Genomic DNA, 23974 nt, shown 5'->3' with positions numbered 1-23974 from the left:
TCTGTTAGACAGAGCTGCTCTCCACTGTTTGTCACCCATCGAGCAAGTTGCAATGAAACGGTCAGTAGCCTGGGATGGCAAATTCAGTGGCCAAGCAGATAAAAATCAAACAGATAAAACCAGAAATTTGACAGAGGATTCTTTTTGCACAACAACATATCAAACTGGTAAGAAGGAGGAAAATACTTAATTTTATGTGTACCAAGTGAGTGCCTTCACCAGCATTATCAGCACCATGTTCCTGGTGCGGTTAGCGCTAGGGAGCAGAGGAATTACCGTGTCTGTTATTAAACTGCTGTCCCGAGACTTGTCAGAAGTCAGGTGGATGTTTATTATCATTTCTTGCAGTCCCTTCCATAGCTTCTGTAAACAATTGTATTTTAAAATTTTTTATTGTCTCTGAAATACCTGTATACACAGAGCGAGGGGAATTGGTTTTTGGGGAACGTACGTGCTGTGTTTACCTGGAACCAGTTCTCTCGCTGCAGTGGCTGAAAGCGGTAACGTCCGCAGTACTGAAGCTGCCGAAGTGCGTTAATCTGAGTTTATAAAATGCATTCAGCTACGTTTGCAAATCGGCTTGGTTCTGGCGTGTGGGCCCTGGGCGTTGCTCCCCGGCCGCGGCTCCTGCGCGCGCGGGGCTGTTCCTGCCCCTGCCGAACCGCGCGGGCTCAGGAGCGTCGGCGCTGCAAAACAGAGGTGCTGCCAGTGGCATCCTTTGTTGGTAGAATAAAAACAAAGCCAGGAGCCTGGTATTTCCTTATGTACTATTTGTTGCTTGCAATCCACTTCAGTATTTTAGTATTGTAGTTTGGTCCGTGGCAAGCTCGGTTATGCGGAGGCAGCTCTTGGTTTAGTTGCCTTCAGCGCCGAGATGTGCTCGGTTTTGTCGGCCGCAGCCCGGACTTTGTTCGTGCCACAAAGGGGCCGATGTCTCAAACCGCGTCAACACAACAGAGCCTCGATTGTCATGAAAATGGGCAAAGCCTCGCTGGAGCCCGGAGAATTATGGAGCGGTGGCTGCGGGTGGGAGGGCGAGAGCGTGAGGAAGGGCGGCCCCCGCCCGGGGCCATGTGGCTCTGCCAGCCCCGCTCCCCTCAAAGCTGGGCTTTCCGTGGAAGTTTGTAGAGATGGGCTGGGGCAAGCGACGGTGCCTGCGGACAGCGTCCTGGCAGAGCGCTGCTGTCCTGGTCTGGCAGCGTCGGAACCGTTTCAGCGCTGCCTCACGACTCCAGTTAGGCTCTACGTTTCTGAAAAAGTCACGTCTTTTGAGAATTCCTTCTCTCTGGAATCGCAGTCTCGTGGCGCGTGCCCGGGGAGCACGCGGGGAGAGGGGCAGCGCCCAGGGTGCCTGCTCTGCTCCTGCCGGCAGAGCCGCTTCCCGCCGGCAGCCCGGGCGAAACACCCATGCTCCCAAAAGCAAAGAGGGAAAATGTTCTTAAGAAAAAGCTCTCAGAGCACTCCTGCATTTGTGCAGGATGCCTTTTAAAGCGCTGCACAACTCTTATGCATATTTTCCTTTTCTTCTGGCACATTTATAACCTGTCATCTTCTGCACGCTGCCTCCTGGCTGGTTTGCCTGGCACCACAGGTCACTGGGGACAAATGGCAGCAAAACTCAGTGCTTTTCCTGTCCTCGCTTGCAGACAGGTGACCTGGTTGGTAGCAGGATGAGCCCGTGCTCAGCACACCCCAGAGATCCTCCTGCATCCTCCTCCTGCTTCCCATGCCCGGCCCGGACGGCCGTAACGTCAGGACAATAAATCTGTTGCAGGCAGCGGTGTCACTTGTCCAGGTTTTGGCAGCGGTTTTGGCTTTTACTGCTACGAACTGGTGTTATTCTAAAATTTTAGCTCTCGGTTACAATAGCGCCAGCTTTTTCTGTTTGGGGTGGCAATTGGCTGATTCGGGCTAAAATAAGAACCAGCCACTTTATTTGTCCTTTTCCCAGTCTGGCTTTAAGGCTGTTTGGTTGAGACAATGGAATTAATCTTTCTTGTCTTTTTTCCTGCCCTCTGCCCGTTCCTAGTTTGGCCTCTCATTTTACAGAACAGTTCCAGATCTCTGCAATTATTTTCTGCCCTTAAGGATTTATTATGGGCAAACTGTGACATGTGTATTTAAGGTAAGTGAGTTTTGAGTAAATTGAAAGATTTGGGTTGTTTGACCAATTTTCCTTTTCCCAGCCAGGCTTTATCTATGCTCGCAGTTGTTTCTGAATTAGCAGGGGGGTTTTTTTGGTGTATCTCTGTTTTGAGTCCCAACAGCAGTTGTGTGAGCAGCTTCGTGTCGGCATGTTATCCTGAGATTAAGTTGCTTTATTTCAGATCGCTGTGTCCACATCACACTGCGGCGTTACCAAATAAGCACTCTGCATTCTGGTCACACCTCTCCGAGGGGTGCCGGGAGCGAGCGGAGTGCTCGCATGGGATGAAGAATGCGGAGATTTGGGAGCAGGCACAATTGCAACCAGCTGTGTAAACAGCGCAGCCAGGGGACGGCTTACCTTGGCCATGCGCGGCGAGGGCAGGGGAACAGCTCCTCGCACAGCCCTGCTTTGGTAACCTCCAAAGTAAAAAAAGAGAGGTCAATCCAAAGAGCATGTCAAGGACCGGCACAGCAACTTTACAGATTTACAGCATAAGCGAACCGGAGAGCTGGCCCAGCGCAGGACTGGTTTGCGACAGCTTGCTCCTGCATTATGCACCTGCTCCTGCAGAAATGCTGGGTTAAAACCAGGGTTATGAAGAGACAGAATCCTAGAAGGGCTGGGGCTGGCAGGGACCGCTGCGACGGCCTGGTCGGCCCCCCTGCCCAAGCGGGGTCAGCTGGAGCAGGGTGCCCGCCTGCCAGGAGGACGCTGCTGAGCTCTGCTCGTGCGTGCACTTGGGGTTATTTGCATTGCGGGATGTCACCAGAAAGCAATAAAATTTCAGGCTTGGGATCGAGTGAAATATGACCTCTTTTGTTGCCTCTGCGCCTTGTTTATTTTAAGTCAGCCATTTCTCAGAGCATGGTTAGCCCTGCGGTCCTCAGGATGAGGAGCAGAAGCAGACTGTGGCTTTTGAACGGAGTCAGCGTAGACATCTGGAGGACAGGCTGAAGTGGGCGTTGGCAGAAACGTCTTTGGCCATTCCCTTAAACGCCCTGGTGTGGGGAGCGCTGGTTTGGGCTAGGTCAAACCCAGCTGACAACTGGGACAGGCGATCGGGCATCCAGCGTTTGCAGCACTAAGGACACGTGAACTGCACGACATCCAGTGCTGAGTTCATCCCGGGAGGAGGATGAAGGAGCAGAAGAGCTTCATGAAAACATTCACTGCTGCAGAGAAACACGTGGCTGTATCTGACGGAGAGCTCGCCGTTACCAGGGCTGCCACGGCGGTACCCGTTTTCAGGCGGGCAGCTAAATGAGTTACGGATTTATTGTTAGGAAAGTTTGCAGTGCCACCAAGTTTAGAGGCGGAGATGATCTGCCTTGAGGAGGATGAGCAGCACGGCCCTTTTTACGTGAGAGAGAAATTGGCGAAACACCCAATGCATCATGTAGTGTTTTTCACTATAGTGCAGGTTTTCTGGTTGGAGCTATGGCCAGTGTGATTTTAACTCCATTCAAGCAATAGCGCTGCTGAAACAATTGCCATTAGGAAAGCGAATGCTGACAAGCCGGCGTAGATCACACTGTTAAGTTCCGATCTTTTGACTGACCTTTGCACTTGTCCGTCACCAGCTGCGTGTGCACCAGTCCTGCCCTGTTCATCGTCTCCCCGTCAGCATCGACCCTACCACTCCTCCCGTGGGACGTGCTCTCACGGGGACTCGGAGAGCCCTTGTCCCTGCTGATGGCACACCTACTTTTATTTCCTGATCTCTTGCTGTTTTTCAGGCAGTGGTTTGGTTTTTCCCCACTCCATCCCAATTTTGAAATGCCGCCGTGGTGCTTCCAAAGCTGACTGCAGAAGGTGCCTGCCGGCAGAAGGCAGAAACCCCGGTTTCCCCGTGCGGCTCAGCAGGTGTAGTTTTTTCTGGAGCCAGGTCTGTTTTCCGCGTTAGTCTGGGTGCTGAGCTTCAAGTCAGCTTTTGTGAGGCTGATGACAAAAACACAAACTGATGCTGAAGTCACTTTTCTAAACCAAGCCTGTGCTAAGCAGCCTCAGAGGACAGAAAACAGATTTTGCAGCGGTTTCTTCAGCTTTGCTCCAGGCCGCTGGCGTTGGGGATGGCCGAGGGGATGCTGGAACAGGCTGCGCTCCTGCTTGGCTGCCAGCTACCGCCTTGCTGTAAATGAAGACTACGAAACGGAGCGCGAGCTCGTGCCGTGTTGGCTGCTCACCCTTTGGAAATCTCCGTATTACCACGGACAAAGCCCGGGTGTTCCTCTGGTGAGGAAGGCGGCGGGGTGAGCATCCAGTCGCCAGCGTCCCGTCCCCATAGGCCGGCTCGCGCAGGCCCCCGCGAGGAGGCCCCTGGTCCCCTGCTCCGCAGCGACCACCGCAGCGGCGCCTGCGTTCCCGGTCCCGCGGGAACCGGGAGTCCCAGTCCACGTCCACAGCGGGCTGCGGCCGTCGGCTGCGGCGTGGGAGCACGCCGGCGCGCGCGGGAAGGCCCGTGGGCAGCGTGGCGCCTTGCCCTCGTCCGCGCGGGCGGCCGCGCGTGGCGTGGTGCCGCCTGCCTCTGCTTGGTCGCGAAGCGGGACCGGCCCGTCCCGAGCCCGCGTTTCGGCGAGGACTGGAACTAAACCCGAGGCTTTGGCCAGCGGCCGTTACCGGCGCGAGGGCGTCACCCCCGCTTCCTCCTGGCGCGCGTTAACGCGAGCCCTCGGCCGCCGCCGCCGCCGCCGCCGCTCCCCGGCCGCGCTGCGAAGCCGGTGGCCAAACCACGCGCAGCCGCGGCCGCGCTCGGGGCCGCCGGTGGCCGCCGGCGGGGCCCCGGGCGGGGCGGCCCCTCGCCGGCCCCTTGCGGCCCCCCCCGGCGGGGGCGCGGGCGCGGGGCGGCCGGCGGAGGCGGCGCCGACATCGCGGCTCGTTAGCATAGGCCGGCCCGCGGTCGGCGGCGATGGCCGAGCCGGGCTGCCCGCCCGCCCGCGCCGCTGGCCCGCTCCCCGCCGCCATGAGGCGGCCCTAGGAGCGCGGCGCCGGGGGGATGAAGCGGGACTCGACCTGCATGGAAGGTGAGCGGGGCGGCGGGGCCTCGGCGCGGGCGGCGGCCGCCGGGGGCTGCGCGGCCCCGGGGAGGCCGCCTCCGCCCCCCCGCGGCCGGGGCCGCCCCACCCCGGAGCGCCCGGGCCGGGACCCGCGGCGGGGCCGCCGCAGCGGAGCAGCCGGGAGGGGTTTTTCCTTTTCTTCCCTTTTTTCGTTCAGGCGGCGGCGAGCTGCGGGTCCTGGCCCCGCGTCGCCTGCAGCTGCCGGCCGGTTATGCAATTAAAAAAAAAAAAAAAGCGGGGTATTAGCTTGGTTTGTGGCTTAATTTGTTTATATTTTAAACTTCCTAATCCCTTTGACCATCTGGAGGAGCTTTTTTTAGTATTGTTAATTATTGATAGTATCGGGGTCATGCAGGCACTCGATAACGTAGCTCCATCTCCCCTGGGACTAATACTCGTTCGCAGATATTTTACAGCTTTTTTTTTTTTTTTCCTATGATTGAAGACAGTGGCAAAGCTCTCCTTTAGAATAAGGACAAAATATTTAAGGAAAGCACATCGCATGTTTGGGTAATAGACAATTTGAAAAGTCATTATTTTTAGTTGTGCCTAGGCCCTGCCTCCTTGTAGGCAGGGTCTGCCGGGTTTTGTTGTGGTCGTTGGTTTAATCTTAGATTTTCTTAATTCTGCATCGTTCTCAGTCGTTGCGCATCTAGACGACTTAAATAGGTCCCAGAGAATTATTTTTAGGCAGGCAAGTCAGTTTTTAATCTTAACTGCTTTGTAATGCATCAATTTTAAAAAATAGAGTCTGCACCAGATTTTAATTCAGAGCGTGCGGCCGTGCTGGAGCGAGGGCAGGGGACCGTGCACAAAGCTTTATTTTTCTTAAGTTGGATTAGAGAAAGTTGATGGCTTGGGAAAGCGCCGGTTCAACCGGGAGTCGATGGGCACGCTGTGCGGGACGAGCAGCGATGGCGAGCCTCGTGCCCGTTGGAGCAGCTGTAACTGCCCTTTTGGCTGACGGGGGCACATTTTGGTGCAGCGGGCTTTTGTTCCAAACTCTTTGTGCAACAACTGGCTGGAGCGAAGGATCGGGCCCCGTCGCCCGTCCTCCCTGTGCCGCACAATGGAGCGGGGCGACCATCTCGCAGCGGCCCGCGGCCGGCTCTCTCCCGCGCTCGGCGGGGCCGGTGCTGGGTCCCGCGGGACGTGGGTGCGCTGGGGCGCGGGGCTGGGTGCTGGGGTGCGGAGGAGAGGCAGGGCCGGGGGGAGAGGGGCTCCCAGCCTCTCCGCACAAGTTGCATTTCGCAGATGAGTTTTTGATATGCAAATGGTGATCGGTCCCAGCCCGCGGAAGGGAAGGGTGATGGGTTTCATCTTGATTTATACCTACGCAAAAAAGAGCAGCTGATGATTTCTGGGGTTTTTATGAGGGTTTTCTTTTGACTGAACTCTTCTTTGGCAGAAACAAAATCAGTGTGGAATGAGGCAGAGTTTTGGATTTAATGACTGGAAAGGGAGAGCAAAGCTGAGATGTGCTGGCCATTTCTCTGTCGCAGCATTTCTCCTCTTTCCAGTACTCGGTCGGCGCTTTTTAAAATGCGACCGTGCTCTCTGTGTCTCCGTAAGTAGAACATCTTTGTACATTACAGAGAATAAGGTTGCAGGCGGCCTCTTTCTCCCCCCTCCCCCCCCCCTTTTTTTTTTGAAGGACTTGAGGAGGCTTGTCCATTTAAATTAACCTTATCCCAGCTGGGCACACAAATGTTTTTGTTTTAGTTCACAGAGGGTTAATTCTATTCAGGCTCTCACCATGGCCGGCCTGATCCGGGGCAGCACAATCTGCTCTTTGAGCCCGGGCAGGACCCCGGTGCCTTCGCCCGCGTCCAGCCTGGGGCTGGGACCCCCATCTGCGGGGTCGATGGGGAGCGGGACGCCCCGGCCCATTGTGCGCCCGGCCACGGGCTCGGCTGCCGAGGTGGCTGCTGTTCCGGGGAGCGGCCACCGAACGGAAAATTTAATCCCTGTGTTCATTGATTATAAGTTAAAGAAAAGCCCCTTCAGCAAACGCGCCTGGTTTTGGGGGTGGGCTTGCTTGGACAATGCCGCGCTCCGCAGTGGGGGGGGGGGGGGGGGGGGGATCACCCCGGTTCTCTGTACTGAATTCAACAAGATGTTTTTCCTGAAACTGAAAATTGCCTACGGAAAAAATCATTAGGAAAGATAAGGGGAACAAGAAACCTTTGAGACGTTTGTGTTTGAGGCATCACCAGAGGGGAGAGGGGAGCGAGATTTTGTTAGGATTTAAGTAGCACATGTGTGCGATCTCCCCCCGCCCCTCCCCACACAGCTGGCATTGAGCAGCTTGAGGTTTAAACCCAGCTCAGGGGTTCTGCGGGGGGGTGCGGTAGGGTGAGTTAATCACAAAGCAAATAAATGATACACAGTTGAAAAGGTGTCACGTATATTAATGAATTGCAGTGCTGAGTGTCATCTGTAATCTTTTTTCAGCTGTAGAAGATTTTCTTCGTGGTAAATGGCGTTCAGTTGTTCGAATGGGAAGTTTTGCAAACTGCAGCTCTCTGCGTCCTCCCTCTCGCTTTTCGACAGGACCAAATCCCAGCACCGTCTGCTCTGGGGGTTTGGGCGAGGGTTTGTGCCTTCACTTTTGGCCTCACTCGAGGAAATAAAGTCTTTGTTTCTGCTTTGTTGTAAAGCACCGACGTTACAAGTCACGCAAGCCGGCTGCATGGACGCTCGGTGTTATTCCCAAGGTAGATCCCTCCCAGGGAGCCGTAGGTGCTGTATGGTTTCAGACTGCATCTGCCAGGGTGGGTGCGAGCCTTCTCGCAGCCGTGGGGAGCTGCCGGGACGAAGCCAGCGCCTGGTCCCCTCCAGGAACGCGGCCGTGCTCCCTGCGGCCGGCTGGGGTGGTCGTCCGCCCGAGCCGTACAGGTGGGAGCGGCGGTGGAGGCTCGCGGGAGGCTGGACGGCTGTCCCGATGCTTTGAGTTATTTGCTGTGTATTTTATATGCTCCTTCATGCGCTTCAGTGTTTTCTGTACGTGTCTTTGCTGCGTGCTTCAGCAGGATCCGAAGGTATTTCTTTTTGGAATTTTCTTTAAAAAATTATCAAGACTACTCATTTCGCTGAGGGGAAAAGCGAATCTTTTAAAAAATAAGTGTATTGCTTCTACCGTTTGCCTTATAAAACATAGATGAGTAGAGATTTCTTCTCTTTCTCACACCGTCTTCTGCGACTCTTGTGTAGCATCGTAATATTCTTGGAGAATTTACATTGTATTAAAATGTGGTATGAAACCTACCATGACCTTTGAAAACAATACATCCTTTAATGTGGCTTCGGGGAGGGGTTAGCGAGGGAGTAGCCATAAAAACCTTCAGGGTTCAAGATGAGGTTGAGATTTTTGTGAGTGCTTTTGTCATAGCAGCAACTGTTTGATTTAGTGGCCCCTGCTACAATGGGTTGTGAGAACAAAGCCAGAATATCCCGTGTATGAGTTCGTTAAATGTAAGACCCATCAGGAAAATTGAGGGGGGGGAAGCTTCCTCAGCCCTCTCCCTCTGAAATAAAACACGTGCAAGGTATTTGAAAAAACTTATTATCAACTGCTTTGTTTCTTAACCGGCGTTGTCTTGCATGGCTTTTGAAACCAGAGGAATCGGTGAGACAAGAGGTAATAGTCAGGGAGGAGGGAGGGCTACTTGCTTTAGAATTATTATACTTACTCTGTGTTTTGATATTGTCATAAAATTTCAAGGTTAAGGGAGTTCAGACCACCCCCAGCGCAAAACTGCTTTAAATTCGCCTGTGCTTTACTCTTTCTGCAAAGTTCGCTGCAGTTCTGCCCCGGCCGTCCCACCCTTCGCCTACACAAGGCGCTTGCATTAAGTAGGGTGAAAAATAGCAAAGGTCAGGAGCCGGCAAACCCGTGGGCTGCAGGGGGAGCGTCCTGGGCCTGGTCACGGTTCCTACAGGATTTTTTTAAACCTCTGAAACTCCAAGACTTTCTGTGGGTAATTATTTTTTGCCTGCCAGTTTTGTTTGAGCGGCAGTTTACAGGGGGTACGGGCACCTCTCTCGTCCGGGGAGGTCTTTGTCTTTGTTCATGGTGTGTGCCGCTGTTCTACGGTGAATTTTAATCTGGAAACGCACCCAATTAACAGTTCCTGCAGGGAGGCATGTGCAGTTAGTGTGGCGGTGGGGCCATTCACACCACCTCACCGTCGCCCCGCTAGCGGGGTGATGGGCAGGCGAGGGAAGGATTCTGATTCCTCCTCGCTTTAATCATCCAGGCTTCCCATGTTCGCCAGGCGACGGCCCTATTCTTCCCACAACAAAAAAGCTGTGCCTGGAAATGAGCCCTCATTTACATCCTTGGCCATCAGCGGGATGGTGAGGAGGGAGCCCTGGGATCCGCCCCGGGACGCCGCGGGCTGGGGTGCTGCGCCGCGATGCCGCAGCAACCTACAGCCTCCTCGTCTGCCCTTTGCCGTGTCTGTAAGCCAGTGGTTTCATGGCTCCCTAATTCCGCCCCAGCCTGCCCGGCCGTGGCACGGCGTGCCCGGCGGCAAGCGCGGCCGTCGCTGCTGACCCCGGGATCCCCCAGCGCCCGCGATTTATGGCGCTGCCGGTGGGAGCAGGGGGAGGGCCAGGAGTTAAGCTGAGGCTGAGCTAAGCCCTGCAGATAGAGGACTCTTCTGTCCTAGGCTAATCCTGCGGCCCCCTCCCAGCGCTCATCAGATAGCTGAAGGTAGAGATTATGCAACTGGTGACTACAAAGTCATGTTTAGCTGCTGCCTTCAGCGAGATGCTCAGATAGCCCCCGTCCTGATCGGTACCAGCATTCCTCTGCAGCCTTCATTCAGCGCATACCTGAGGCTGTCTGTCCTGTAAAACTGGGAATGTTTCAGTGTGGTGGTGACACCGTGAACGGTTCTTTAGTTAAAGTTTGCGTTTCCTTCATTCTTCCCTTTATTTTAAGATTTTCTAACAATTGCAGTGAAATTTGCGGAGAAGTGCAAATTTGCATGCTGTGCCTTAACAAACCTTTTAAAGATTAATACAGACTGGTTAGGGTTTCTACTGGGTTTAAACTGCAGAGGAAGCTGCTTGTGAACAAGAGCAGCTGGGTTAGATTTTTGCTTGGCATGTCTAACTGAAAACTGGTTTCATTTCTGATCTTAATACATTTGGCTCACTCATTTCTATTGCGTGCACATGTTCTCCAGTAGTGAGAAGCTACACACTGGTTTGTCAGGTTGCTTAGGCTTTATCGAGATTGGGGAGGACTTCACTGTGACTTCTACCTCCTGCCGCTCCAAAAATCCTGTAGATAAAACCACTTTTGTCTCGGAAAACTCCCTGGTCAAGTCAAAGTGAGGAAAACCAGGCTCGGTGTTGTCATGCTGAAGTGAGTTTGAACCAGCTCATCTTCGCAAGCCAGTGTGGTCCTAAGGTTGGGGTTTTTCAAGGTCTGTATCGTCTCACTGAGTGACACGAAGCAGGACCAGCGGGGTGTGGGTAGCGCGCCAGGCACCGTGCGCATTGCTGTAGTTGTGTGTCTGCCCGGTCCGAGCCTCCTCGCTGGCTCCCTGCGCGGGATGGCGGGCGCAGGCAGCTGCCCTGCCCCGCTCCGTCTGCCGCGTGAGGCACGGTCCGGCCCCTGCCTGCTGCCGGCGCTGCGCCTGCCTTCTGCCTCCCTTCCTGCTCTGGCTGGGCCATCTTCTTTAGACTGATCGTGTCAGATGGTTTCTTGGTTTTGAATTTGTGCTCTTCTTTTCCTCCTTCCTGCTCTTCAAGGTTTTTTTGTTCTTTCTGTCCCTTATACTGTCTCCTTGTTTTTCTGACCTGGTCTGTCTGTCTGTCTCCCTTCTCCTGCTGCCCTCTCCCCACCTCTTGTTATTCATCTTCTCAACCACTTTCCTTTACCCGTCGAGACCTGTCATCTCCCACACCATATGACTCTCTGCCGCCCAGGCGGGAGCGTCGCTGTAGTTCTCTTGTCACCTGGACAAGTCACCGTTGTGGCCGCTCGGGTGCTGTCTGGAAGGAGCCCGTGTCCCTGCTGAGGTGTAAGGGTGCCACACCTGGGCACTCTCTTCTGCTCCTTTCTCCTGGATGCACCTAAAGGAGCAGTGGCCCTCGAGTGCCTTTGCTCTGCAGCTCACGGCCGTCTCGGAGGAAGAGAAAAGCAGCTCTGGCTGTTCTCCTCCCCAGCTCCGCCGGCGAGGTCCAAAACAGCACATGGTCTGGGCTGTCCCACCTTCCCCCTTTCCCAAGGGACAGCCTTGACTGCTCCGGGGTGTCTCCCCCAAGCACTGCCACGTACTCCTGATTTCCCCGTTAATTTGATTGTAGCTATCACATAACCTCCTGCAGCAGAGAAGCTTCTCCTCTGCGTTTTGAACAGTTGGGCCGTAGAGGAGTAACTTCCTACGCAGCACAGCCTGCATCCGCAAGGCGGGTCCTGGAGAGCACATGCGCTTCTTGTGTCTCCTAAGCAGCTTGCCTTTAACTAAATGTGATTAAATAGATGTATCGCACCAACTCCAGAGGGAAAGGACTGAGACACAGGAGTTAAACTCTGGATACCCGAGGCTCGCGTGGTGAACCACGTGCAGCATCTGTCCCCAGGGAGAACCGTTGCCACCCCCCAGGTCCTGCTTTAGCTGTGGGTATTTCTGCCTGTTGGAGATTGCACGGTTGTGCGTTCAAGCCAAGAAATACCGGAAATAATCTGGTTTAATCAGCACCCATAGGAAATGCGTGACTGAGAGAAAGACAGAAGTGTGGTCCCTCGAGTCGCATTGCTCCAAACCGAAGCGATGTCCTTTCTGTTCCTCGGTGCCTCCGCCTTGCTCGGCCAGGGTGATCTAGTCATCCGGGTAATGATTATTGGACACTTGGGAAAGCAACCCCGTGAAGCATACTGCAGATTTGTGTGTCCCCCTGAATGCACTTGAATAGTGCCCATCTTCGAAGTGCAGCTCTGTTTGCAACTGTTGGGATATTAATGGGTTAAAACACTGGGCCGGGGGAAGGCAGACTGGCCTGGCGTGCAAGGGGTTAAGCTGCTTGGCTGTGCTAAACATCTGCTCCAGGAAAAGCTTCTGGTGCAGCTTGCTGGCATTAAGTGTAGCTGACTGTCAGCGTGAAGCCAGGTTTAGGCCTCCCTATGCAGATGCAAGGTAAGGAGGATCCATCGGGGTTAACTGCCTGGGTCTCTGCAGCCCTCACTTACTTTTTCCTTTCCCTTTGCCGTCGGTGTCGGTGGCGATCGCTGCCAGTTCGGGGTTCTCGCTGAGCTGTGCATCGTCCCTGCTCTCTCTCAGAGGCAAGGGTGGAGTCTGAATGTAATGTGACAGCTCCCGTTGCTGGGAGTCCTGCGATTTTTAGCCATCCGAAGGCCTTCCAAAGATTTGGGAAAGGAACAGTAAAATCATGTCGTTGTGGCTTAACCGTACCGTTGTTTCTGTAATAATGAATAACATGATTCACTTGGGTTCTGGGTGGCGACTTCTGCTGGGAGGCTTTTGCTGGAGCTGCAGGGGGAAGCGAGGAGGTGGCCAGGTCCCTCCGCTTCCCCCCGGGAATGCGCAAGGTGTGACAGTGTTTCGCGTTCATTGGTGTCCGCCCAGCACGCTTTCTGCATTTGCACAGCCTGGTCCGTGCAGTTGATGCAGGGCACTTCAGACCCTTTTTCCCCTCAGGGTTTCTGTTCCTCTCTGCTGACAACAGCACGAAGTTCGATGGAGGCTGCCGGGGAGAGCCGTGCCCTTGCCCCCGCTCCAAGGGTCCTGTCCCCGCGCTGGCAAAGTGAAAACCGGAGCCTCCCCTCGCAGGCTGCGCCGCTGCTCTCCGGTGCTGTGCGATGGATCCACGCCAGCCTGACAGCCGGCTGCCTCTTGGTCAGACTTACCTTACAGAAACTCAAGGGTTTTCCTACCGCGTGGCCGCAGCGGGTGCTGGCACCGCTGGGCACCGAGAGGAGCATTCGAGAAAAACCTGAAAATTGGGAATAAAATAAACTTCTGGGGCAGCGCAGCATGCTTGTGCCATGCTGATGGGAAAACACCAACCGTTTCTTTGCTCTCATCTCTGTTCTTCGTTAAGGGAATGCATAAGGTAGTGGCAGGGGAACTGCTCGGGGGCTTGTCTGGCCCCCGGGTGATGGGTTTTACCTCCTGCCCATGGGGGGAGGAGACGCCGTTTGGTGGCAGAGGCAGGCACTGCAGCGACGTGGCCTCTTACGGCTGTAACGTGTGCTCCTCGCGACCTGAACAGCGCTTCGTTTCCCAAACTACGTTCATTTCTGATAAATTGTGTGACTGAGGGCATTTCTGAGAGGCTGTTTTTTAAACAAACTTAGGTTTTACTTTTCTTCATTCTTCTTGCCACTGTTGAGAATTTCTGGACTTAATATCCTATGAACATGTTGAATGGAAAGGACTTTATTGGCGGGTGAGGAGCTGGATTTGTGGCAGGCCTGCGAAGCTCTGGAGCTGGAGGCAAACCCCTCCGCACCCCTTGCTGTGGTGACCCAGTAAAGGCGGTGGGGAGCCTCGTGCCGGTGGCACCTCCGGCCGTGCTGTGCCGGGCTGCCGAGACCGGTGTTTCTGGGTGAGCGCCTGCGCCGCGCTCTGCTTGGCAGATGTCTGTCCAGGCAGGCCACGGAGTGCCGAGACTTTCCCAGTCCCCTCGGGAGAGTTTCTGATCGCTCAGTGAAGCTGTTCTGTTGACCGCAAAGCCTTTCGTCTTCTCTTCCAGATGAGCGGGTGGATCAGCGAACCTGCCTGATCTGCGGGGACAGAGCTACGGGGCTGCACTATGGGATCATCTCCTGCGAGGGCTGCAAGGGGTTCTTCAAAAGGAGCATCTGCAACAAGCGGGTTTACAGATGCAGTCGAGACAAGAACTGCGTCATGTCACGCAAACAGCGCAACAGATGCCAGTACTGCCGGCTGCTCAAATGCCTCCAGATGGGGATGAACCGAAAAGGTAAAGAAAACCGGGCTTTTTACTGGTGGAGGTACAGATTGGGGCCAGTGTTAGCAATGTCTGCTACCTTCCTCAGCTGCCCTTTTGTATTGCAATTCTGCCTCTAAAATTCTTGACAAGAAAAAGTGAAGCTTAGGCAAAATTATGCATTGAAAGCATGTATAAATATTTGGAGAACTGATCGTCGTGATCCCTGTGTTCAGGGAAGGTAGCAGTTTGTTGCTGTCCTTCCTGATGGATCTGTCCTTGCATTTACCCCGAGTGAAGTGGTCGCTATTTCCAGGCTTCAGTATACTAATGTGGCAAAAATGAATGCGTTTAAATGGGCTTTTAAAATCCCGAGAGATCTGAGTCAGACTTCACCTGTTCGTTGTCGCGGGAGCTTAGACCCGCAGTTGCTGGGCAGTGATAAGGTGTGAGGGTCTTCACGTACCGCCCGTCGCTGGTTGATGACGCGCGGCTCCCGGCAGCGACACGTGGAGCTGGGGAATGCCGAAGGCGGGTTTGCCAGGTACCATGTCACTGAGGAGACAAGTGAGACCTGGGCTAGGGACAGCCACCCCTTAGTCCCCACGTGTGCAGAGGTGACGAAACGCTAGGGTATCGTCTTCAGGATGGAGAATCTTAAGTAGCTCAGAGATTAATAATAAAAAATAGGCTGGGATTTATTTCAGTGTCATGTCTCTACTCTTCACTCCAATCTTTTGACTTTTAATCTCTGGAAATGTTGTTACCCATTACAAGCAGAGATTTCTTGGTGTAATGGCAACGGAGAGGAGGCTGAGCAGAAACGGGTGCTGCTGCGGCCCGGGGGCTGCTGGGCTCCCTCCTGGGCGTGCAGGTGGGGCGGCGGGGGACCCCTTCCTGGCCGCCCAACAGCAGCCTCTCGTGTTTTAAATGCCACTATTGATGCCTTTAGTGTCGCCGTTCACATGAAAGCCGCCTGTCGAAAGCACTAAAACTTCCATAAATTTACTGCAAATCCACCAGGATCTTCCTTAGAAAATGCATCTTGGGGCTGAGATGGAAAGCTTATCTCCTGGCTGCTTTGATTACAAATTATCTCTGGGAGTTTTACGTGGTGGGGAAGGCAGGCTAGCTCCCGCTAGTCTTATAGCTGAAGAGTGAAGTTCTGGGTGACCAGAAGCGCTGGCTGCGTTCGTTCATTTTAAGTGTCTGTAGTGGGACCTGCTCAGCGCTCGCCGTCGGGATTTTATAAATCAGGGTGAGAGTTGTTTGCATTTTTTAAGCTCTCTCCTCCGGCTCTGCATGGCTGCCCGAGCCTGGCGCGGAGCTGTCCCACCTGCTGCCTGCCCCCTGCCCGCCGCTGCCTGCCCCCTGCCCGCCGCTGCCTGCCCCCTGCCCGCCGCTGCATGCCCCCTGCCCGCCTGCCCGCCGCTGCCTGCCCCCTGCCCGCCGCTGCCTGCCCCCTGCCTGCCTGCGGGCCCTGGCCGCGCTGGCGTTGCCGGTGCCGGCAGCACGAGCCCCGGTGGCGGCGGGCGCGGCTCACCCGCGGGGGCGGAGCGCCACCTACCGGCCGCCCGCCGCCCGCCCGCTCCTCCCCGAGCAGCGGCCGAGGCCCCACCGGCAGCGGGCGGCGGAGCTGGGGCGGGCAGCGGGCGGCAGCGGTTTCGGCAGCCGCTGGTGCGGCCGGCGGGGGCCCAGCACCCGTAAACGCCAGACGGCCCCCAGACCCCCGCGTCTGTGTGGCAGGCGGAGGGGGCCGGGGCCGTGCCCCTCGCACATCGCGCCCACCCTGAGCCGCCCCGGCTCTCCGTGCCTTCCCTCCTTCGGGAGGTGCAGGCCTGCCCGCCCTGCAGAACCGCCGCTCAGGCAGGGATGGGCCAGCCGTTACTGCCTGGCTCTGCTTCGTTTCTTTTTCTTTTTTCCCCTGAGAGGCACTAGGTTAAGGAGCATTCTCTTCAGTATTTTCATGCCGTGGTGCCCAAATTATTGCGTAATTGAGTTGCAAAGTTACTTCATAACTAGGTCTAAATATAGTTATTTTTGAATTCAGATGAGGCATAGAGCTCAACATTTGCAGGAAAATCTTTGAGGAGACTTTGACCGTCGTGCGGCCCTCTGCCAAGACAGCTCCTCTGGAGAGCGCCTGCGTGTTACAACCACCCAGGTCTCCTGAAGCCTTTTTTGATGGACCACCAGTAAAAACACGACCACGTTTTGTTGCAGATCTTGGCGTGGTTGTGCAACTAGCAAGGCTTCCAAAAAGCCCGTTTAAGTGAAGCATCCTGGATGTACTGAGAGGCAGGGGAGTTCAAAACCCGAGCTGTCAGCAGCAGGGAATAGTGGGGGCCCACGAAGCCTGAGCTTTGCAGCAGAACCTGCGTTTGCCTTTGCTGATACCCAATTCAGGTATCGCACCAGATGTGAAGTATTGCCGAGCACCTCCCAGGCGTGGGGTTCTTCCATGCTGGCTAGGAACAGCTGTAAGAGTTTACAAAAATAAACGAAGTCAGTTTGCATCCTGTAAATCTTGCTGTCGGACGCTCCGTGCCTGCGGGTCCGGCAGGGCAGCCTGCAGAGCATCGACCCGCTGGCCAGCAGAGAGCTGCTGGAGTGCTGGTAGTGGCTTCGAGAGTAATGGGATCCATTTAACCTCCAGTTGTTGAAAAATATCACCAGTCTTAAAGATAATACGCACGAGCTGGGATAACGCCTTGGACAGAGCTCTGCTTTAAATGGCCCCCGCCGCTACGAGGACCTGCGCAGCCAACGCAGCCTCCTGGCACCCAGCGGTTACGGTTTCACCAGTGCAGGAGCTCAGCACGGTTCGCCAGCCGGCGCTGGCTGTCTTGGCCCGTTTGAAAGGCAGCTCATCGGACCAGTTCAGCAGGGCGGGCAGCTCTGCCTGCCTGTGGGCAAGGCAGAAGGCCACGAAGGCCACCGGAGAATAAAGCCCAGCCTGGTGACGACCAGCGTTGTCTCCATGGTTGAGAAGAACTGTAAACTCCGCAGAGGCAGATTTTCCAAGGCGTTCTGTAAGATGATGTGGACATAGAAAAGGAAGATGCAAGCTAATGTCTGCTACAATTACACTCTGAATTCAAAAGACCAAGACAATTTATGTCCATGGCTCTTAATGGAATTAGCTGAGCAGCTTTCCGAATCACAGTTAGCAATAAAATATCTTGGAAAACTAGAGACATTTCCCCCAAATTGAAAAACTGTTACTGTAGTTCCAGTAAGTTAAAAACTAAAGGTAGTAACAGAGAGCTAGCCATGACGGCTTAGTTTTACATCAGCCACATTTGTTTAATGAGAAACCAATGTTTTTTTGAAAGAGCTTTCATAGAAAATGAAGAGCATTGTTTGTTGAAATGAGGTGGTTGTCTTGCTATAACTTAAAAGATTTGTGTGATGTAAAAGGTAACCGTAATTGTTTTGTGTCCTGTGTTTGCGGCCTCTCCAGTGTGCTTAAATGAATGCTATCTGGCATTTCCCATGAAACTGCTTGCTGTCCTACGGAGGTGATGGAGTTTGCATTAGAAGGATTAAAACTGTATTGCTGATCTCGTAAGGTGTCGTTGTAAGGTGCCACAGGGATCGCTGTGCTGCTGGTCACGGGCTGGCGGAGTTGTAAGTCATCGGGACAGTTTTGCGTGGTGATGGGCACTGCTTGGCGAGGTGGGCACGAGTCGGGAAAATGCAGTTCCTGCCCAAGTGCGTGCCCAGCTCTGCCCTGCTGCGATTGCCTTGGGTGAACCCGCATGCGTAATCCCTGAATTGCAAGCGCAGCACCGAGGCAGACGGGGATGATTTGAGCTGAGGCTGTCTAAAATCAAGCAGCAGCATGGCTTTTCTCGTACGGAAATTTTTCCTTAAATTTTATGCCATTTTCTGCTTCGGGAGGGCCTCCTGCAGCCCCGTGTGCCGAGCAGGGTGAGGCCGGCCGGCAGCAGCAAGGTCACCGCGCAGCTGGGGAGAGCCTCCTGCCAAGTCTGGCCAGGTCGCGGTGGGAAAGAGATTGGGACCTGATAAACGGGGGGGACCCGGCCCCGGAGAGGAGGCGCACGAGGAGCAGAGCTGGTCTTTGAATGCTGTTTGAATGAATGTTGCAGAGCTGCGCTGCCAATAAAGAGAAAAGCAGGGGGAAGAGGAAGGTGGAGAAGCAGCTTTGGGATAATCTCCTTAATTGGACTTCACTGAAGCTCCCTGGAAATTGTTTAAAGAGCCTTAAAAATGCAGCTGCTCTATTGAGAAATTAGGCTGCCCTTCCAAAATGAAACTGCATAGCTCGGTCTAGTAACTTGAATTTTAAACAACAGCTTTGCCTGCAACCGGCTGGGTAAAATGCCTCCCCTCCCTTGCCACGATAGCTGTAGGAGATCTGACCCTCGGAGGCAGCAGCAGCGGTGTTAGCGGTCACCACCGAAGTGCTTTATCTCCGTGCCGTCGGCAGCGCTGGCCGGTGTCTCTCCCGGTGGAGCCTGGCCCGCGGTGGTTCAGGGGGCTGCGGGCAGTGGAGCTAGAAACGCCAGCATTCACATTTCATTTTCTAGCAGTCGTGGGTATTCGTTGGGTTATTTCCAGGGGTGAAGTAGGGTTGCTTTCTGTGTGCCACTTCTCAAATTATTCTGGAGTTAATTATGATAAAGGACTTGCTGTTCCTTTGCTACCTGTCACTCGAGGATCACACGAAGAAACTAAACTCCCTGAGCACTGCTTGTAGCCCCATCGATGTGCGTATGCCCTTGGGGTGAGGGTCACGGCGTGTACTGCTCGAGCTCTCCAGTGCCCTGGAAAGCACTGGAGGTTTCTGTGTAAACTGCTTTGATGAGCAAAATGAATCTGTTAAGATATAAAGACTTTTTTCAAAATAGCAGATGCCTTCTTATGTATTTCTGGAATACTGAACAGTAGTGTTCCTCACCGAGGTTTGGTTGTTTTCTTTCAGCAATCAGAGAGGATGGCATGCCAGGAGGCAGAAACAAAAGCATCGGACCTGTCCAGGTGAGTGTGTCCGGCCCTTTCTCCATGGTTCCCTTCCGCTTTTGCTGTCTCGGCCTTGGCACACACCTCGCGGGCGGTGAGCTCAGGCCGCCGCAGCAGCTCGGCGTGGGATGGAGCCAGGGCAGAGTGGACTGAGCCCTTCTCAGCCCTGCCCGTGCCTCCTGCTGGCGTAGCAGGGCTCTGACTCTCCACAAGCGTTAGAAATACCTGTCATGAACAGTGGATTTGTAAATAAAGCTCGATGCTTGCTTGTCCCCGGAGGGGACACGGCGCAGTCCCGGGGTGCCTGTGTGAATTCGCGGGCGGTCTCCAGCCATCACGGCGCTCTGTCCTTTGTGAGCCGCACAAGGACGTCCGTCCCTCCCCAGCTCCCAGTAAATCTCACGGGCTGCCTGCTGCAATTCCCTCAGTTGCTGCAAGCGGGGCACCCAGTAAATGTCTCGCTGATTGATGGCACAGCTTGTCTGAAGATGTCTTGTAAAGCGCAAGGTAATTCAGCACAACAGCTTGTACTGCACGCGTGAGAAATGATGGCCATTTCCAGCTCGCTTCTAGAAAAGCGGTCTTTTAAAAGTTTACTATTTATTTTAATAAAACAGAAATAACACTGAAAGCATTTTCTGTGACTCTCTGTGCTTATGAAGAGACTACTTGTCCCAGTCCAAAACCAAACCACGAGAAGCTAAGCAACCAGATGCCCTGCTTGCTCAGTAAGGTCCTCCATGGCAAACGGAGAAAAGGCAAGAATTAGTGCGGCCATGCCTGTGGTCAGCATCAGAGGGAGCCTAGCTCAAATAATAAAAAAAATCTCTTAGTAATGACAGAACATTCTCTGTGGTTCGCAAACATCGTATTTATAACAGCATTAGTTACTGATTCTTAAAGCCTATGTGAGTCTACCGAGGAAGAACAAGCATTTAATTTCTGGCCCAGTAACAATTTTCACTGGCTCTGAGCAATGCAGCTGTGAGCAAACAGCAGCCTTTGCTAGCCAGGGCGGGCCTTGCTCATCTGAGGCTCGCGTGGTCGGTCAGTGGCGGACCAGAGCTTAGGCCATCAGCTCCGTTTCCTGGGGCGAGACTGTTCAGCCATGGCCCCCTTCGCCTTCTGTGCTGGGGTAAGGCTACCAAGTTTCTCTGACAATTTGGCAAGACTGGAATAAACTGTCTGAGCAATGTTTGGCTCTTGAAAATGATGTTCAGAGTTCACTGCGCTTTCTTGCAGCATGTTAACTCGAGGTCTTTCCCTATTTTGTGCCAGCCTCATTAAGGGACGTGCACAGATTTAAAAAAAAAAAAAAAAAAAGCCCAGAAACTTTCATGTTGCATTTTCCCCAGTACTGATGCAACATTTCTCCAGGAGCGTGCTGGAGAAGCTGGAAAGCTGCTCTTTCTGGAAACTTCATACTTCAGTGAACTCCATTTTTTATTTTATTTTGGTCCAGTTTAGCTTCATATATATTACTCTCTAATACTTGTTTTAAATATTAGATGCTTGATTACTTCTTTAGGTGCCACCTGGCTCTTATCTGGGGAAAAATAGTGAACAATGGTTCCCTGTAAATGTTTTCCTGACTAATTTTCTATATGTCACCTTGCCTCTCTCAATTGCTTTATCAAACCGGAGCCTACCCCGCCTTCCGCTTGCCTTTACCTCTGCCGAGTCCTGAGTGATGTTCCCCATGAACTGGCCTCGATTACTCCCAGGTTTTTCACTGTGTGACAGCGGCTGATTTATGGCTCGTTGCTGTGTGTATTTGACATCATCTTTTCACATGTCCATTCCTGTCTACTCTGTTATCGTCCCTTGGATTGTACGGCAGGCACTGGAGGTCACCACGATTAGCTGTAAATAGAGTTTTTCACGTACGTTGTTAAATGTAAAGGCAAGATGCGATGTCTGCAGGAATGGCGAAGCGTTTCTCCTGGTGCGGGGTGGTTTCAGCTCTTTTGGATGTGGCCGTGCGGTCAAGGTGTTCACGTACAGAGGCTCTGCCTTATTTCTGTTCTCAGCTGCAGTAACCGTAACGGTCCTGTGTTTGACAGATATCAGAGGAAGAGATTGAGAGAATTATGTCTGGGCAAGAATTTGAGGGAGAGGCAAACATGTCATGGAGCAACAACGGAGACAGTGACCACAGTTCCCCTGGAAATGGAGTTTCTGAGAGCAACCAGCCTTCACCCGTTTCTACTCCATCTTCAAGGTGGGAATGACCCCTGGAAGAATTTCATATTACCGTAGTCTTGACTGTCTTTCCCTGAGTGATGCTTTGGGTCAATGTAGGAAAAGTACACCGCAAGTGCGTCTTCATAAACTGAGCATACTGCAGATTCTTACATCTCTAATGGCGTTTTGAGAAAGACAGCACTGGGTTGAAAAGAATTGAACTGGGAGGTGAAACACTCATGAGCAAATGAAAAAGAAGGCAACACTGAGTTAAAATTATATTTAAAGTAGAACTCTTAATTTGTATTGATAGTTTTTTCTGCAGATCGCGGGATCTTGATTACTTTTCACTGTTCATTCTGTAGAAACTGTTTTTTCTCCACTGTGCTCAGATTTTGAAAATAAAATACTCCATTTAGGTTACTAATTGATGGTGTTACGTTAACGTCAGTTACTGTTAGCGCAGCGTTTGATTGTAAGCACGGCAAGGATCTCAGACTTGCGTTCCATTCGCTTTCAGTTGCGTCTTAAGCTAGGAGATATTTGTCTTCACTGGCTGTGCAAATCCTTAATTTACAATCCTAAATTCTGGCCCTTTAAGGAAGCCGGAGTGGAACTGCTTCGTACAGCTGGCTTTCTGTTTCGCCCTCCGAATGGCTGCTCAGCAGCAGTTCCCAGATCTCCGTTAAGGGGAACTAGCACCGAGCCAGGCTCAACGCGAGGCAAGCGTAAGGCGGCTGGTCTGCAGATCTCAGTCGCAGGGTTTAAATACAAAAGCATTTTCCATTCTGTTTTTTTCCTCCCTATTTTTATTAACATTTCTGATAGAGCTGGATGCAATGTTTTAACAAATCGAGTGGAGTTTTTGGGGTATATTAAAAAGCTTTTCCTTTTCCAGTAGATCCGTGGAGCTGAATGGATTCGCTGCACTCAGGGATCAGTATATCGGGACGCCGGTGTCCACGCACTATCAGTACCTCCCGCACCTTTTTAGCTATTCTGCGCACTCGGCTCTGATGCCCCCCCAGACGCGCAGCCTGGACCCCCAGTCGCACAGTCTTATCAGTCAGTTAGTGTCAGCAGAGGACCTGGAGCCGCTCGGCACACCGATGCTCATTGAGGACGGGTGAGTGTGCGCAGCGTGGCGCAAGAGGCTGCCCAGAGCTGCGTGTTCCTGGCTGTCGTTCGGGTCCGGCTGGCCCTGCCCGCGCACGCAGCTGCAGCTTGCGTGGCAGAGGCTGCCGACGGCGCCGGGGGCAGCTGGGTGTGAGCGTTCACGGCCCGATCGGCACGGGGGGCACGTCCCCCGGGAGAAGATGCAGCCGTAGTGCAAGCAGCACACCAGACCGTGTCCCGTGGGTGGCCTGTGCCACTGCCTGGGGCTGGAGCTGGCGTGCACAGACCCTGCATGGGGTTTCAGGCTACGTGGCCAGGCTGAGCCTGCACAGTTCGATAGGATTCAGCCCTGAGATTGCATTAACTGTACAAAAGTTAATAAGCACGGTAGCTGGAAAAGTACACACGGGTGGAAAAAAGCTGGGTAGTCTGTCCATTGGTGAGAGCCGCAGGGCCGTCTCCGAGGCCGAGCCACCCCGAGGCCGGCAGGCTGGGTGCTGGCCGGGTGGGTGACCCCAGCGGTTGGGGGGCTCCCCTCGCAGCCCCGGGCTGGGCAGGCTGGGTGCTGGCCATCGCGGCTCCTGCCGCCAGGTGACACTCTGGGCACTGGCGTGTTGGGCGCTTGAACATGAATTCCTGTGGCGTTTGCCTTGCTTTTCAAGTGCCTTGTCAGGTGATGTCGTTTAATGATGTTAATTGTTTTTATGCCTTCATATTAACTGTGCCTGCAGGTATAAAGTGACTCAGGCAGAGCTGTTTGCGTTGTTGTGTCGTCTGGCGGATGAATTGCTTTTCAGGCAGATTGCTTGGATCAAGAAGCTGCCGTTCTTCTGCGAGCTCTCCATCAAGGACTATACCTGCCTGCTCAGCTCTACGTGGCAAGAGCTGATCCTGCTCTCCTCGCTGACTGTTTACAGCAAGCAGATCTTTGGTGACCTTGCGGACGTCACCTCCAAGTACTCTCCCTCTGATGACGAGCTGCACAGGTGAGACGTCGGGCTGAGCCCGCGGGTGAGGGAGCGAGATCTCGGGATGGAGGAGCCGTTGGGAGGACGGGGGTCGGGCGCCCTGTCACCATCTAACCACCTCTCCGGGGACAGGTCACCTCACCTGCTGCTGTTTTCCGTTTTTTCGGGAATGGTTGTTCCAGGCTTAGGAAGTACGCCACGGTTAGTCAGTGTTGGATCAAAACTTCCTTCTGCAGGGAAGGTGCATAGTGCTGTGTGGCGCTTTTTGAAGTTGCCGTAGCAATGCTGTTGTTCTCCAGCACCGCCCTACAAACCGCGTTTTTCATGGGGAGAGTAAAACTAAGCAACACTTTGGGTAACCCTGAGATACAGAACGGAAGGTCTTACTTAAAAACCCTTTGGGCCAGTGGAAAAGTTGCTCACAAAGCTGGTTGTCTGTATTATCAAATGGTTCATTATTAATTGCTATTTCATTGTTTTGATTACATAAATTTAAAGATGTTGCAACTTAGCTCTTGTTTTTTCCATAGTACGTGCTATCTGATGCTCTGAGGAACCTGCCTTTCATTTATCATTTTGGTCAGGGT

General features: G+C 53.6%; 1 protein-coding gene across 2 annotated transcripts in view; it reads left to right on the top strand.

The window, feature by feature from the left end:
* Positions 1 to 23974, top strand: part of NR6A1 (nuclear receptor subfamily 6 group A member 1) — a 98908-nt gene that overhangs the window by 60248 nt on the left and 14686 nt on the right. Inside the window, exons 7-11 of one of the 2 annotated variants that reach the window (XM_087752975.1) lie at positions 13936 to 14166; positions 19082 to 19137; positions 21183 to 21340; positions 22205 to 22429; positions 23151 to 23405. In XM_087752975.1, coding sequence (XP_087609101.1) covers positions 13936 to 14166; positions 19082 to 19137; positions 21183 to 21340; positions 22205 to 22429; positions 23151 to 23405 — 925 coding nt within the window. Of the gene's footprint in view, positions 1 to 13935; positions 14167 to 19081; positions 19138 to 21182; positions 21341 to 22201; positions 22430 to 23150; positions 23406 to 23974 lie in introns of both variants that reach the window. The other variant, XM_087752976.1, reaches the window with a different exon arrangement.

The sequence above is a fragment of the Nipponia nippon genome, unplaced genomic scaffold, assembly GCF_047370975.1.
Source record: "Nipponia nippon isolate SJK-2023a ecotype South Korea unplaced genomic scaffold, ASM4737097v1 scaffold_16, whole genome shotgun sequence".
Classification (NCBI taxonomy): domain Eukaryota; kingdom Metazoa; phylum Chordata; class Aves; order Pelecaniformes; family Threskiornithidae; genus Nipponia; species Nipponia nippon.
Note: the sequence above shows the minus strand (reverse complement) of the source record. Positions and strands in the feature narration are given on the sequence as shown.